General features: G+C 53.4%; 1 protein-coding gene across 5 annotated transcripts in view; it reads right to left on the minus strand.

Annotated features, from left to right (window-relative positions):
- The window catches only part of RASA3 (RAS p21 protein activator 3), a 107928-nt gene that overhangs the window by 55968 nt on the left and 35605 nt on the right, over positions 1-16355 (minus strand). For 3 of the 5 annotated variants that reach the window (XM_040624974.1, XM_040624967.1, XM_040624978.1), the window contains exon 2: positions 8693-8810. The exons of 1 other annotated variant lie outside the window; for it this stretch is intronic. In XM_040624974.1, coding sequence (XP_040480908.1) covers positions 8693-8810 — 118 coding nt within the window. Of the gene's footprint in view, positions 1-8692; positions 8811-10434; positions 10832-16355 lie in introns of all 5 variants that reach the window. One more of the 5 variants, XM_040624970.1, reaches the window with a different exon arrangement.

Raw genomic sequence — 16355 nt, forward strand, 5'->3', positions numbered from 1 at the left:
CACTGTCCAGCCTACCGCCCGGAGCAGAGTGGCCTGGTGCACGGCTGTCCCGTGGTCTCAGGAGCTCCCACGGCGCACGTGCTTGGTGGAAGGGTACTCGCTGTCGGAAGGCTCCGGGGCGTCACGCGGAGCGGCCCTCCAGAAAGCGAGGACGGATTCAGTCCACGCGCCCACCAACACGGAGTCTTACCAACATGTACAAACTTGGCTCATCTGACGGCAAAATGAACCTCACGCTTTCACGGGGAAAGTTTAAATCACCGGTGTGGCTCTGTGTCAACCAACCGTGTGTGAACGCTGTTGCCGAAATGCCTCCGGCCCGCACTATATCCATGTCAGCTCATGCTCAGGACGTTAATCCACTGACAATTTTCCAACTTGTGTCACAGATGAGAAGATAAATAACTGATACGCGGCATGTAAGAAACACCTTTTTAACTGGAAACACCACAAAGTGGTTAATGCTCTCTATTATCATTGGGCAAGGACAGGCATGTGGTCCTGCCTTCTCCAAAATGTGCCCCGGCAGAGAGCAGCAGGGCTCTTGCCCTCCGGAGCTGAGGCGGCCCGCGCAGCGGTGACGTCTGCCGGGGCAGGAGGGTGGACATGGGCTGCAAGCGGAGCGGGTACCCCTCCCGAGTGTCCCCCACCCCAGGACACACCAACACGGTCATCTGGACAACCCCACCCCCGTCCTGGGTCAACAGGAAAGTCTGCACTTGCTCTTCGCAGGCTGCAGAGTCAGAAGCATGTTCCCAGAGAGAAGGGAAACCGAAGCGTTCTCCCATCCCCGCCCTTCTCCATGTGCCGGGCAAGACAATGTCTTCTTTCTGGTGAACTCAAAGGGGGCCCCAGCCCCCAGCCTCCCCTTCCTCCCCATTAGCAGCTTAACCTGGGCTATCTCTCCACACAGACCCCGCTTTGTCCCCAGCCAGGGTCAGCAGCAGTCAGATGCATGACTCATGCCCCACACAGTCGGCCCCACTTGCAGCCTTAGGGCTCCAGAGCCCTCTTTCCAAATAAAGAAAAAAGCAGCCCAAAGGACTTGGCTTGCCTTAAATACTGCATCTGACAGAAAGGGGTGAGTGTGTACCACGGCACCCGCCTCCGAGGCTGGCCGGAGTGACAAGCTCTTTCCTCTGTAATTACGGGGAGGAGCTCAAATGCAGTTTCACAAAATCCAGTGAACTCTCACAAAGAGAGAAGATGACATCCTCCTGCCGAAAACGGAGCTGATCTGTAAGTAGCTCGACAAGGGGAAACCGCCTGCCTTCCTCCCACTCCTCCCAGAGCCCAGATGTGCAGAACAGAGGTTCAGACAGGCCTCATCGGGAACCCACGGAGAAACCGCGGACTTCTCCATGAGTCATTTCCCAGCATCTGCGCGAGGCTGGCAGCGCCCCACCCACACCAAGGCTGCTAGCCCTGCGGCCACGATGCTTGCTCACGGGAAAACAGCTGTGCGCCTCGTTTTCTCTGGTTTCATGCTATGTCGCAAACGCCAGAGTCCATTTCCCAACATCTGGGCAGGGGAGCGGAGGGGCGGGGCTGCCTGAGCTGCTCCAGATTTGGGGAAGATGGAAAGGCTGCCCAAGAATAAGGAACCCCACTCCGAGTCTTTCTGTAGAGGACCATTCTTACGATGGTCGTATGCCACAGAGAAGGCCACACTGGGGACCGAGCATCCAGGCTCCCAGAGGGAACTCAGGGCCTCCCCCACAGCCCGACATGGACCAGGAGCCAGGCAGGCAGGGTGGGTTTTCCAGAAAGGGCACCAGCCTATCTCCAAACAGCTCAGAGTTCAGCTAATAAAATGTGCCTCAGTCGTTAACTAAAAGCTGGATTAAAATTTCACTAAACCAAATACTGTTCAAACGTCCACAGGAGAAGAACCAGAAACACCGAGGAAGTGGAGCGCAGGCTCCGACAGGGACCGCCGAGCCGGCAGCGTCCGCGTCTACATCTGCAGCGGGCACGGGCACCAGGAAGGCCTGTGACACACGGTTCCGGAAAGGAGCCTCGGAGGCACAAGCCTCCACTGCCAGTCCCCTCCACACGCTCTCAGAGGCAGGAGGAAACCCTCCTGGCTTCTTCTCACTCCCTTCAGACCTCCTTTGAACCCCTGCGTGGCCTGCCTCCCCAGCCCCCGCTGCGTCTTCACGGGAGGACACGTGCTCAGCCTCTGTGCTGAACCCCGACCTGACTCACGTCACCACCCGACCCACTCACAGCAGCCTCCAGGGAGGCGCAGCACCCGATGAAAGCTGCTCTGGTCCCACAAGGGACACGTGTCATGTCGTGTGGCATTCTGTGCACTTGCAGCAGGGACAGGAGGGACATAGCTAAGCCTCCCCCAGGAAGCAGAGAGTCGGAAGTCAGATCAGTGTCTGTCCCTGTGCTGGGCTGAAGTGTCACCTGGGCCCATCGCTGCCTGCACTCGAGGGGCTCCATGCTGGGACGCGGGCGTGAAGCACTAAAGGGTCCATGGTGGCTGCCGCAGATCAAGGGACAGACATTCGAGGGTGGCAGCCTGGCAGGCACGGCCGGAGGAGCCCCAGGTCAGCATCAGGCAGGCACAGGACCAGGCAGGAAACACACCCAGAGCTGCTCACACTCTTCCCCAAGCACCAGGACCCAAACTGGGGATTCCTCCTAGAGCAGGACCATGGAGAGATGATCCCCACCCAGAGCACCCCAGAACGGGGGGATGGATCCCCGCCTGGAACACCCCAGAACAGTGGGGGGATGGATCCCCCCGGAGCACCCCAGAACAGTGGGGGGGATGGATCCCCGCCTGGAACACCCCAGAACAGTGGGGTGATGGATCCCCGCCTGCAGCACCCCAGAATAGTGGCGGGGATGGATCCCTGCCTGGAGCACCCCAGAACAGTGGGGGGGATGGATCCCCGCCTGGAGCACCCCAGAACAGTGGGGGGATGGATCCCCGCCTGCAGCACCCCAGAACAGTGGGGCGGATGGATCCCCACCTGGAGAACCCCAGAACAGTGGCGGGGATGGATCCCCGCCCGGAGAACCCCAGAACAGTGGGGGGGATGGATCCCCACCCGGAGAACCCCAGAACAGTGGGGGGGATGGATCCCCGCCCGGAGAACCCCAGAACAGTGGGGGGGATGGATCCCCACCCGGAGAACCCCAGAACAGTGGGGGGGATGGATCCCCACCCGGAGAACCCCAGAACAGTCGGAGAACCCCAGAACAGTGGGGGACCCCAGAACAGTGGGGGGGATGGATCCCCACCCGGAGAACCCCAGAACAGTGGGGGGGATGGATCCCCGCCTGGAACACCCCAGAACAGTGGGGGGATGGATCCCCCCGGAGCACCCCAGAATGGGGGGATGAATCCCTGCCCGGAGAACCCCAGAATAGTGGGGGGGATGGATCCCCCTGGAGCACCTCAAGATTGTGGGGCATGAATTCACCTACTCCCACTGGCAAGGACTGTGTAAAGCCTGCATTTATGTCCAAAAGACTTTTTTTTAAACTTAAACTTGGAGAAATCAGAACTAAAAGTAAATGTTAGGAGAAACTGTTATGTGTACAGCCTCATAAATCAAAGTCAGTGTTCGTCAACGACTTGGTTTTTATTAAAAACCTCCAAGAAAATGGAGTCTGTGTTCCCGAACCACAGACCCTCACCGTCCCTTCCAGAGTCTAACCCAGACAGCTTCTCCCCCGCAAGACTGTGAGCCTCGGGGTCGTCCCTGCTGGAGTCGTGCCTGGCGCACCGCAGGGCCGGTTTCCGAGCAACTGACATTTTTCAGTACGAGCAGAAAGGCGCTGCCACGTCTCAGACCCACACACCCCTTTAATTCCAGATTGGAAGTGCGCACCCATCCTGCCCGGGAACGACCTCTCCTTCGGGAACGGGCTCAGCAGGAACGACAGGATGTGAGGGGCTGTAATTACGCCCGTGTCGATAAACATGGTGACGAGCTAACCCCTCCTCACTTTGCTCCAGAAAGCAGTTATTTTACTGCCTAACTTCTAATCTTATGTAAAAAAGCAAAAACAAAAACATCGCCTATAATCTACTACCCCCCCCCCAAAACAACCACACCGACATTATGTCCACAGATTCCAGACCATTTTTGGAATAAAAGGGAATCTCACTGTGAACACAGCTTTGTGACCTGCCGTTCACACTCAACGGACACAAGCACGGCCTGCGCGTTGGGAGCACCGTGCCCGCTAGACGGTGAGAAGCCGCGAGCAGCCGCCAGAGCCCGGCCTCTGAGGGAGACAAGTCAGGGCTGCAGGCCAGCACCAGGTGGTGGCCCCTTCCCCCCCAACACACACGAAACCAGGTGAGAGGAGGCAGACGGTGACTGCCCGTGGGCGGGGGTCCCGGAGCGACCGTGGGGAGCGGCTCAGCATGGTCCCCCCCAGTCAGAGCGGCCACGTGAGGGTCAGATCAGGAAGTGTGGGGCAGCTCCTCCCCCACCCCGAAGCTGTTTGTACATGTTGTGGGGACTTTGTGGGAAAGTAGGCAATGTCATCCTCGCAATAATCACATACATTAACAAAAGGAAACGAAAACACTAGGACTTTGTGGAATATTCTTGCTCATGAGCAGGTTAACCCAGCACCTCAGAGGTCTTGCTTTTAACTTCTTTTGTGCACGTAACACGGATACGCTTCTTTTACTGGATAAAATGGTGATTTCGTCCACGGTGTAACCCTCCCCATCCCTGTTTTGGAAGCAGGAGGTAGACTCTCATGGGTGGGGTCCGCAGGTGCTCTCTGCAGATGACCCAGGCCGTCCAGCTGCCTGTGAGCCCCGACCTGGCCGCCCAACGCCCTGGAGCCTCGAGTTTCAGCAAGCAGACGATGAGCTGCCGTTTAAGTGGTGACACGATTATAGCCACAAAAGTTACGTGTGAACAAAGCTCACCCTCAACATCAGGAAAGTAGTTTTCCTAGCAAGACATAAACTTTGCCCAAAGTCACTTTTGTGGAGAAGGGACAAGGCCAGGAGGAAAGGGCTTGTGCTCCCAGCGTCTGACCCAACGAGCTCTTCCAAGCTGATCTGAAGCAGAGCCTCCCCCCAGCCCCTGCTCTCCCACATCAAAAGGAAAGAAAAGAACAAACCAGGGCCTTTCCCTACGATACCTCCTGAGGAATCACTAGCGAAGGGTAGACACGAGTGAGTGCTGGGGACACCTGTGCAGCACAGTCGCCATCCCAGGGACCCCAGGCACAACCCTCCGCTGGGGAGAAGAAGGGAAGGAGACGTGTGTCCCCTTCTCTCTGACACATTCCATCTACACGTCTGGCTGAGTCTGAAGATGGTACAAGCAGCAGCTGAGCTCAAGACCTACCCTGCCCCAGAAGCCCGGCCAGGCCGCCAAGCCCTCTGGCTCTTTTGAGTTCAGAGACCACGTGGAAGCTCTTTATTTCCCACAGTGACTCAGCCAAATGGAGCATCCAATCTGAGAGGAAACGCTGAGGCCGGTGGAAGCATGCTGGGGAGAGGCAAGACTCCTCGGCCATGGCACAGGCGAGGAGGGGACTTCCTCGGAGGTGATGACCGACCCCTGCCCACACTGGTGGCCATCTTGGCTCCCAGTGTGCCCACTTCCTTCTCACTGGCAGATGCCGTTGGAGCCTGGGCCTTCCTCCTCTGGCCTCAACATCGGCACAGGCCTCCAGATGGGTCTTCTGCTTCTGGGCTCCAGCCAAGGCCACTCGAGCCAGAATCTTCAAATATTGCCTTCTTCCAGCTATCCTCAGGTGGGTGGGCCCCAGAGCCCCAGAAGGGCTCCCACCCTTCTTGCCTCTCACCTCACGGGTCCTCACGAGACGTGTGTGGACACCATGCCGTCCTGTCCCTAAACCTCTCTCATCTTTCCCAGTTCTTTGCCGACCTGAGGTGTATTCCGAGCTTGCTTCGCATTCACCACTTCTCCCTTCGGCCACACCTGGTCAGCTATTTATTCGTCCAGTGATGTTTTCATAATTCTTGTGTTCTTCCTTTCTGGAAATTCTATTTGGTTCTTTTGCAAACTGGGTTCATCATTCTTTAGCATTTCTCATCCCATTCATGTTTTTAGTCTTGTCTCTTATTACTTCAAATTCACTAAACTTTGTTGGCTGACGCTCTGCAAACTCGGCAGGTCTGATTCTTAGTCTGTTGTTTTTCTTGGCAAAGGCACACGACACTTTATCTCCTTATGTTCTTTGAGTATTTTCTCCTCAGCAATCACAGAGGAAGAGTCTTTGAGGCCTGGACTGAAGGGTACGTTTGGATTTGTTTTGACTGGCATTTCGTCACCTCAGTGGACGTTACAAACTACGAGTCCAGGACTACGGTAACGCATGTGCGCGGACTGAGGTTTTCGGATCACAGACACGGTACGGATTCAGGCCTGCAAACTCACAAGAGAGCTTTTGCTAACTTCTTTTATGGGTGCGTTGACTTGCCTTTTCACCCTTACACTATGGAGCAGAACTCTGGGGCTACCAGCTCTCAAGGTCCACCAGTGTGAATACTGTTTTTGCCTCGATACTAAATGTCCAAGTGCACCCATATTTTTTAAGCTGCTGGAATTATTTTGTGTTAGCGTCTTTCTTTGCTGTCAGGGTTAACTTTCTGTTGGCAGCACCCTCTCCTTGTCTGGTACATCAGAGAAGCATTCAATAAATATTCATTGAGGGGCGCCTGGGTGGCTCAGTCAGTTAAGCGTCTGACTCTTGGTTTCAGCTCAGGTCAGGATCTCAGGGTCCTGGGATCGCACCAGGCTCCAAGCTCAGTGGGGAGTCTGCTCCAGATTCTCCCCTTCTGCCCCTCCCTCACCCACACGTACGTGCGCTCGCTCTCTCTCTCTCTCAAATAAATAAATAAATCTTTAAAAAATAAATAAATATCCATTGAACTAATAAATAAATAAGTAAACAAAAATAGCCAAGGTCATTAAAACTGTCTGTAAGGAGAGCATGAAGTTTCCAAGTCCAAACCATTACCTCAGGGCACCGACTAGAATTAACTGGCTCCTTGGGACACCATCTTGGGGGCTACCACCTGATTCTGGCTGTATCTCAGATGGCTGATTTTCCGAGAGGACAGTATTATGACATCATTATCTTTATTTAGCTCTGAGCCTCCCATTTTCTAGTACCACCAAAGCCAGGAACTGCCACGATTTCCATTTCTAAACTTGTCTAAAATGTTTTGAAGACCATGACCCCCATTCTCAACCTTGCCTAAAACAGAGGTTCCCAAATAGACTCCCTTCCCAGAGGTCTTGGCTCAGCACGTCTGGGGAGGGCCCAGCCTCCCCGAGACCACAGTTACTTTCCAGGTTTATGACCTCCAGGCCTTGACACCAACCACGTGAACACAGAAAGGGTTTGTCTGGCGCCAGGATAACGGAAGTCACCCAGAAGGTTCAGTAACATCACCCTCCCTGGCAGCACCTTCACTACCAGCCCCAAAGCCAGACCTGACTCCTGACAAACGTCTCAGGCTTTTTGCTTTTCTTCAACAAATTATTTCTGAGACTCCTGAGCACGCCCGGCACACACACAACTGTGGCCACTCGGCCTCAGGAGCGCCTCCCGGTGCTGGGGGCCCGGAGCAGACGGAGATCGAAAGGTGTCTCCCCATTTCAGGAGCAGGAGATCCCTAACAGGTTTGTAAACACTAAGTTCAGTCAGTGGTCAGAACGTGCTGTTTCTTCCCTTGTAGAAGGACCAATATGCAAGGAGATAATTCTTCAGCTAAAAATGTTCTCCAACTCAAACAGCTGTCTGCACGGGTGCACACAACCCGTAATTCTAACCCTGAAGGGGCAGTCGCGGGCTTCGTGGGGACCCTTCTCCACTCCACTAACAACTCGATGATGAGAGACTTGCTCGGGACCCCACTACAGCTTTGCTGGCTTCACCCGGGCTGCAAACCACGATCCCCACCCCTCGCTAACACTCGCATTTCTGGGTCCTCTCTCCCCGCCCCCCACGTAAACTGCTGCAACTTTCAGGGTGCCCTCACCTCCTGTCCCTGGGGTGTGGTCCAGGAGCAGCATCCCGGGAGCTTGTCAGAAATGAAGATTACGGCCCACCCTACATGTCCTGGGCAGACGTCAGTGTCGATGAGACCTCCAGGGGTGAGTGGCCCTTCGCAGCTGACTTTGAGGCGCACCGAGGTGCTTACCGCGTGGCAAATTCCTCAGTCTGAGGACCTGTTAGGTGCTGCTCCTTCTGACCGGACCTTCTCTAACGCTATCCGTGAACGCGGTCCAGGCCCCCTTTCCTCAGTGAGTATTACCTCCACACCCATCTCAGATATGTCTCTCTAGGAAAATTTAAAGGAAGGTGGTAAAAAAAAAAAAAAAAAGCTTCCCAAATATTCACCTCTCAAAATGTCTGACTGGTGCTGTGTTGGGTACACACCTGCAGCTCATCTCTGACTAGACGGTGCCCACACGCGCCCAGTACCGGGCAACAGCTCCCCCAGGCACCTGCAGGCCGCTCGGTCCTGGGCGGCACGAGCATCTGGGAAGACCATCGTCTGCCACCAAGACGGCAGCAGCACTGCCCTGAAAGCAGGAGCTCGTGTGGATGTCCCAGTGCCTCACTCACACGGAGCAGCGCGGACAGCGGCAAACGGCACCCGTGTTCGGGGTGCTCTCCACACAGAGGAAAACGGATCGAGTAAAGGAACAGCAGACATTACCAGAGTGACTTCTCCACAATTTTGGTCCTGAAAACCTCCTCCCGGTCCAGGTTCACAGTGCAGTAGCAATCTCGCATCTTGTTTGGCCCAGGGTAAGTGGGAAGATTTTTGGCTTCACCTAAAAAGCAAATGTAAATATACCATCAACTTAGCATAGAACTAGTTCATTCCCTTGCTAATCACAGGCACATTTCCAAATAATGAATTTATTTCATAGCAATGCACTGCTTTCTCTTTTGTACACTCATTACTAGCTCTTTATAATGTCTTTCCTGCTACCACAAGTCAAAATACCAAAGAGAATACCTGTGTGGTGTTAGAATGAGAGGTAATACACGTACCCTCCACCCTCCGAAACAAACTGATAGAAGTGGGGATCCATTAGCCTACAGTTAGGATTGTTTGTTTTATTCACACCAGCCCCCTTGTTTTAAATGTGCAAATTATGGTAAGGTACATACAATTTAAAATGTATCATCTTAACCACCTTTAAGTGCAGAGCTCAGTAGTGTTAGGCATATTTACACTGTTGTGCAACGAACCTCTATAACTTTTTCATCGTGCAAAACTGAAACTCTGCACCCACTAAACACGTCCTCGTTCCCCTCCCCAGCACCCACCCTTCCACTTTGCGTCTGTGAATCCTGCTACTCTAGGTCATTCACCGAAGTGGGATCGTTCAGTATTTGTCCTTCTGTGACGGCCTTATCTCACTCAGCACAATGGCCTCAAGGTTCACGTGTGTCGTAGCAAATGTCAGGACTCCCTTCCTTGTCAAGGCTACGTGATATTTCGTAGTACGGACGGACCACAGTCCGCTAACCCATTCATCCCCTGGCTTGTTTTATTCTGAATTTGATCTGACAGTATTAGATCAAAGCTGGGGCAATAATTAAGGAGGAGGACTCTTTTTTATTGACGAAACTATGAACTCCAGCTGTTTATTTTTTTAAAGATTTTATTTATTTATTTGAGAGAGGGACAGAGAGTGAGCACACAGCAAGGGCGGAGGGGAAGAAGCAGGCTCCCCACTAAGCAGAGAGCCTGAAGCCGGGCTCGATCCCAGGACCCTGGGATCATGACCTGAGCCAAAGGCAGATGCTTCACCGACTGAGCCACCCGGGCACCCTTCCAGCTGTTTAAAATACAGAGCGCTTAGCCAGTTAGAAGTAAGTCCCGAGGGGAGACCCGCTGTAGGTCAAGTGTCTCCCTCCCATGGCCCCTCCCCCACACGAAGGGGAAACCTGCAGGCAGCAGCATGCCCAGCCGGCCCTGCAGAAAACGCAGCGACTCCTCAACTCCTCCTGGGACCCTGGGTCTATCGAGAGATCATTATCAACACCGCAATCTAGCGTCCTCTACTGGAAGCTCACAGGCATGAACAGCAGGGCCACAGCCCCGCTCACAGGCAGCTTGCGACTGGACGCCCAGGCGACGTCCCCTCCAAGGAAGAAAAGCCTTGGACACACTCTTGCCTCTCAGAGGCCTTTCCTGTCTCTGCATCTTCTGGGACAGCCGCAGGCAGCCGAGCCCGTGCATGGAAGACTGGGCAGTTCCGAGAGTCCAGCACCGTGCCAACGACCACCCAGGCACAGCCGCTAACACCTGTAGCACCATAAAGGACCAAACTGCCTCATTCTTGTCAAAACTGAAAAAAGCAACAGAAACCAACCCTGAACCAGAGCACGAGCTCCTCAGAACTCAGCACCAAAACCTCCCAACAAAAACAGCCGTTAACTCACTTGGGGGAAACAAGCTCATTTAAAAGATGCCAGTTTGCCATCGGGCACGCCGGAGCCTCCAAGAGGGCAGAGACGAACTCAGTTTGTTTGGAGCTTTCTTGACTTTTCATTTAATGTCGTTACAGGCCCCCATGCAACGGGGTGGGGGTTTTCTGTGCCAATGCAGCTTATTTCTGAGCAGAGTGCTCCTTCGGGATTTCCAGAAGCAGCGGCTGTGATCAGCGCACGTGGTCCCTTCCTGCGCACAGCCAGAACATGAGACCTGACTCTCCAAGCCTCAGTTTCCCCCACTGTAAGAGCACGAGAACACAGTAGCTCTCCAAGGCTCCTCCAGCTCCAAGAAGCTTTTAACTTAAAAGATTGCAGAGGTGTTTCTTTTGGGAATCATCAAAGGCTCCTAGCGGGTGAAGAAGGAAATAACAATGAATGTTTTCTTGCAGAACCACAACAGTACAATCCTCCAGAACACACCATGTCTACGGGAGTCCAGCCGTGAAAACATGGCCGATCTGGTAAGCGGCCATGAGTCTGAGCCAAGCTTCAAGTTTGTTGTCAAATGTCAGAAAACAGACTTTCTGAAGACTTCCGGCAGCCGGGAAAGGCCATATGCACACGCATGCAGGGTGTGTGTCCATCCGCAGGCATCAAAGGGCACAACGAGGTTCGCGGGTATCTCCAGAGAGAGGGGGCAGGTACGGAGGGGCAAGAGGAGCGGACGCAGGGCTCCTCCTGCTGAGCTGACCCAACAAAGCAGTCACCTCACACACGCCAGCCCCAAAACGAACCCTTCTGTCTTCCGGTTCTGGTTTGGGAACTGGTCACTCTCGCAGCATTCACAAATCTTTAACCGTAAAACCAGCCCGACGTTGTGGACTTCTCGGAGGACAACTTTATGATGGGAATCAGGGTTACCATGCTTCCCTTTGGAATTTTTTTTGCAACAAATGAGATATTTAGCTGCAAGTTCCTGTGTTTCTTCAAAGGAGAAAAGAAACTTGTCTGAAAGTCTCATGAGAGATGATCGCTGGTGGAAAATACAGAACTGGGACTTCGTTCCTGTTTCTTCTCCAACGAACCTCAGAATACAAGCAATAGTAGCTGCCATTCCTCATGGTGGGTACCGTGCGGAGAGAAGGGAAAGACACCCCAGCCATGTCCTCTGCCCAGGGTCCTTAAGCTGGGGGCCTATCGGGACCGAACAGGCTGGGAATGAGGAGTTTCCCCGAGTCTCCGCTGGGAGCCCCGCTGCAGAACGGGGGTGGGCATCTCAGCTCTTGGGGGTCCCACCCCGACCATATTCAGCAGAGATGACCACTCCTTCCACACTGACTCCTTATCCCAAAGGCTGGAGGCCATTTCCCTGCCCGGCTGCGTATTACGGTGCCTTTCTGTCCCTAAGGAAAAACATGTCCCTCTTCTCAGCACGTGGAGACATTTACACAGGAAAGTAAAGCTGTCCCAGTATACGGCAGGTGCTGAATTATTTGCTGAGTGAATGGATGAATAAGTGACCACCAAGCAAAAGAAAAGCAAACCTTGGTTTCATTCTAAGAACCAAATTAGGATCATTTTCATATGACTCCTTCTCCTACTGACCACGTCTGGAACGTATGCTATGAACGAACCAGATTTGATGAAGACAGCACATTTGGAACTTGATTCCTTCCCCAAACACCTAACAGAAGTAAAAGGTCTTAAGAAACAGTAAACAAAAGACACTGAATGAGCAACTCTGGTTCCGACATCCAGGAACGAAGCCTTGGGTAAGGACGACAGAGGTTGTGTTCTACAAGCGTCTTTGTTCCCGAGCCACCATTGCTAACAATCCTTGTGCCAGAAAAACCGAACCCTCAGCCTCCCGCTCAACCAGAGAGAGGGAAGACCCATGTGTGGACGCCCATGCCTCGCTGCTGCTGGGGGGGTGGGGGGTGGGGTTCAGCCTGATAAAGAAGCCTCTGTCCAGTCTGGAGGGCCTCAAGGGTGCCGAGGAGCAAGGCCATCCCTACCCCGAAAGGGGGCGTTGGAGGTCATGGACCCCAGTGCCCTAAGAATGACGCTGGCGACAGCACGCAGCTGCATCACCTCTGAGGGGTCTGATCTTGTTTGCTGCCCTCCAGCACCCAGCACAGAGGCTGGAGTGCCCTCAACATCCCCAGGAAGAGAAGGGTGGAGGAAGGAAGGGAGGAGCATCAGAGGGAAGCATGTAGAGGGAGGCTCTACTAAGCACCTTCCTTCTAGCTGTGAGCCTCCGGGGTTCCTCCTCCATGTGCTCAGATCCACCACATCCACACGGCCTAGTGGGCCCTCCCCGCCCAGTGGCCTCCACGTGTGGAAGGGGAACACTGTGGGAGAATTTACGCAGGTCTTTCGGTCATTCTGGTTCAGAATACTTAAACGGCCCAGAGTCTGGTAGCCAGCATAGCTTGTTATAACAACATAAGAGCCTATCTCCCCAAAAAGATCAATTTCAGGATGAAAATATTCTATTTCCCTGAACATATATTTTTGAATACCTTGCTATTTTATCACTTGACGTTAAATAGAACAAAACTCCATAAAAACAGACAAAACTGGATTTCTAAATCAAGTTATAAGCAGCCTCCCCTACCGCACACTGATTCAGTCTGAAAACTCCATGCTGAGCTGCCTGGACGCCACCGTCATCAGACACCTGCCTCCTCTGCCTCCAGGGCATCATGATGCAGGAAGAACCACTTAATACACATTTCAGATTTCCTCCAAGAAATCTGTAATACAGGTAATGGGGTAGGGAGAAGACAAGCATAAAATAAGGCTGTTTACGGGGCGCCTGGGTGGCTCAGTCGGTTAAGCATCCAGGCCTCTTGGTTTCAGCTCAGGTCATGATCTCAGGGTTGTGGGATCGAGCCCCGGGTCAAGCTCCGTGCTTAGCAGGGAGTCGGCTTGAGGATTCTCTCTCTCCCTCTGCTTCTTGCATGCACACACACTCTCTCTCTCTCAAAAAATAAGGCTGTTCACATGGAAATTAAAAGTTCAAAATATAATGAAAAGAAGAAAATTATATCTATCCAGCCCTAACATGTGTGACTCAGTGATCAGTTAAGCTCCGAGTTCCCTGGGAGCTGTGGCACGAATGGAAATATGGCAGAAGGCACACTTCTCAGAATTTACTTGGAAGGGAAGCGCACCAGTCCTCCACGAGAAACACTGTTCTGGAGCAACCCTCTGCTAGCCTCACACAGGAGGCAGGAAAAGCGGGCTGGGCGCGCGTCGTGTTCATTCTATAAGGGGTGCACAAACACACTTCATGTGGCAACGTCTCGTCCCGTCCACCACGAGAAGCGGGGCACAAATCACAACCGCTGTGAAGCATCTCAGCAGAGAAGGTGGTGTGAACAAGGAGGCCCCACCTGGCTCAAGGCTAGAACTCCACACACCATGGACTCGGACCGGCATTTCCGCTCCTAACACTGTCTCACAGCCCGAGCACAGATGCCCTTCCAATACCTTCGTGGGCCCACAACCCAGGAGGCACACATCGGGGACCTGCAGCCCAGCCCATCCACCAGCAGACCTCGAGCCCCATGAAGGCCTCACGGTACAGGAGCTTCATCCAGCCAAATCCATCCCAACCCGTGGACCCCAAATCCCTGGCCCCAAAGCTGTGAGACACAAGTTGTTCCCAAGCCGAAAAGCTGTGAGGAAAACTATACCAGGACACACACACGTCCTCAGGTTCAGGAGCTCCATCCAGGTGCAGTGGAGATAATCTGAATCACGGGATTAGTCCAGTGAGAGAATGTCTGACACCGTGCAGCCATCACACTATCGAATCTGTCACAGTCCCGAGGGCCTGGGAGCCGTGTGCTGTGGGCACCATGCGGCAGCTACAGGAGATACTCTGCTGTTCCCACCAGGTACGTTCTGATCTAATTTCACATGCATGTATCCCAGATTGGAGAAGAGTAAAATAAATGTGATAGACAAGCACACAGGGCAGCCCAGATGAAGGAACAGCCCGGTCTGCAGCGCCCTTTGAAGGCTGGACCAGGCAGAGCCACCAGTGGTTGTGACCAAACCCTTCCCGAGCGGTCACTCTAGCGGTAAAGGCGAGTTGAGCGGGTCCACCGTGATGAACTGTGCTGGCTGCTTTTACAACTTCAGGATCCAGCTGTTATTTTTAACATTCCTTAACAGACCAACAGACTCGAACAAAGACAGTTAATGCCCCCGAGTGAGCATGCTGGGGTCCACTGGGTTGCTGCCAGAGCCACATCAGAGAAGGGCTATACTCTCACTGGGTTTACACCCATGATCCTGGGCAGGGGCACCCCTGCTGGTCCTACAGTTACTTTGCATTTACCCACTAGGGAAAGGTGCCCTTGCCCTGGAGTTCCATTTGTCAGGAAGCTGTACTGTTCTGAGCCTGAGAATGGAAGACAATTTCCCATCACCAGCTAACACTGTCATAACAATACACAGATCTATGGCCCCTCAGGTGCTGTGACCTCAGGCTGTGGCCCCACCGAGGCCAGGAGAACAGCCTCTGCTGGGTCCTGCCCTCAGGTCTCCGCCTGGGGCCCTTGGTCTAAGGCGGCAATGAGACACAGACTGCCCTCGGGTCTCCGCCCGGGGCCCTTGGTCTAAGGCGGCAATGAGACACAGACTGCCCCCCACACAGTTCTAGATTTGGAGTTAGCGGATGAGTTAGTGACTTAAAAATAAAGTGGTTTCACATTTCTTTCTAATCCCTTTGAAAACTCTGAAAATCCAGCCATGCTGGCTACTTCCCCTTGTTGAAATGGTTGTGGGTCTGGTGGGGGCAGCCCCTCTCAGGGGGCAACTGCCTGGCCTTGTACATTTTGGGCCCCTCCAGCCACATGCATGGGTGTGCCTGCCCTCCCTGACCCCTCATGTGGTCTTCTGGGGCCCCACTCTTAAGGACGCCAGTCTATCATCAAGGTGCACCTGCCCTGGAGTTCTTCACCACCCCCAAAGCGCAAGTGGCATCTGGGCTCCCCCTGATTAATGGGAATTTCTGGCTGGAAGACTGCCTGTGGCAGGTAAAAAATGAGACTATAGGGTCTGTGCTTCCTCCACACCTTCCAGCACAGCTCTGCTCCCCAAAGTCTTTTGCTCTTCTATGCTTTGTTTCTACTAGTTGCATTAGGAATCTCTAGCAGGTTACAGTGAAGGGACAAGGGTGAGGAGGTAGCTGAGGAGGCTGAAGAATGTAACAGGGACACAAATGGCAGGAATAGGCTGAGTTTTTTTTTTTTTTTAAATGCAGGAAACTAAAGTGAGGTACTATGGAAACTTCTGGAAGAGTAAGGGCCCCTGAACAATGGTGAAGATGAGGATCTGAGCTGTCCCCAGGCTGGGCCTGGGCCCTCCTAGAACATTATCCCTGTGCATCTGTACAGTAAACAGGAGGTACCAATAAGTAGGGGCCACACAAAAGAGAGCACATAGTCTTCAGGATGCCCTCAGTGCCACAGGAAACCTCAGCCTGGGAACAGTTTTCACCTGGCACTCCCACCTCCAGAGGAGTTATCATGTGACCCAAATAAGAAAGAGGAAGAGGGAAGAATACCTGGGAGAACACCCAGGAGATCACCCGAGAGAACACCTGGGAGATCCCCTGAGAGAATACCTGAGAGATTACCTGAGAGAACACCTGGGAGATCACCCGAGAGAACACCCAGGAGATCACCCGAGAGAACATCCGGGAGATCACCTGAGAGAACACAGGGGAGATCACCTGAGAGAGATCACCTGGCGAATGTCTGTCAGAGGACACCAGGGCCACAGGGCCATGCCCAAAGCCCGCCGTTTCCTCCCATTGAGGTGTTTATACACTTAACTTGCTTGTATGTGTATATGTCTGTGTATGTGTGTGTGTACACGTGTGTGTCTTGATTTCTGTTTTTTCTCTTAACAGC

The sequence above is a fragment of the Ursus maritimus genome, unplaced genomic scaffold (genome assembly GCF_017311325.1).
Source record: "Ursus maritimus isolate PB19 unplaced genomic scaffold, ASM1731132v1 scaffold_10, whole genome shotgun sequence".
NCBI lineage: Eukaryota > Metazoa > Chordata > Mammalia > Carnivora > Ursidae > Ursus > Ursus maritimus.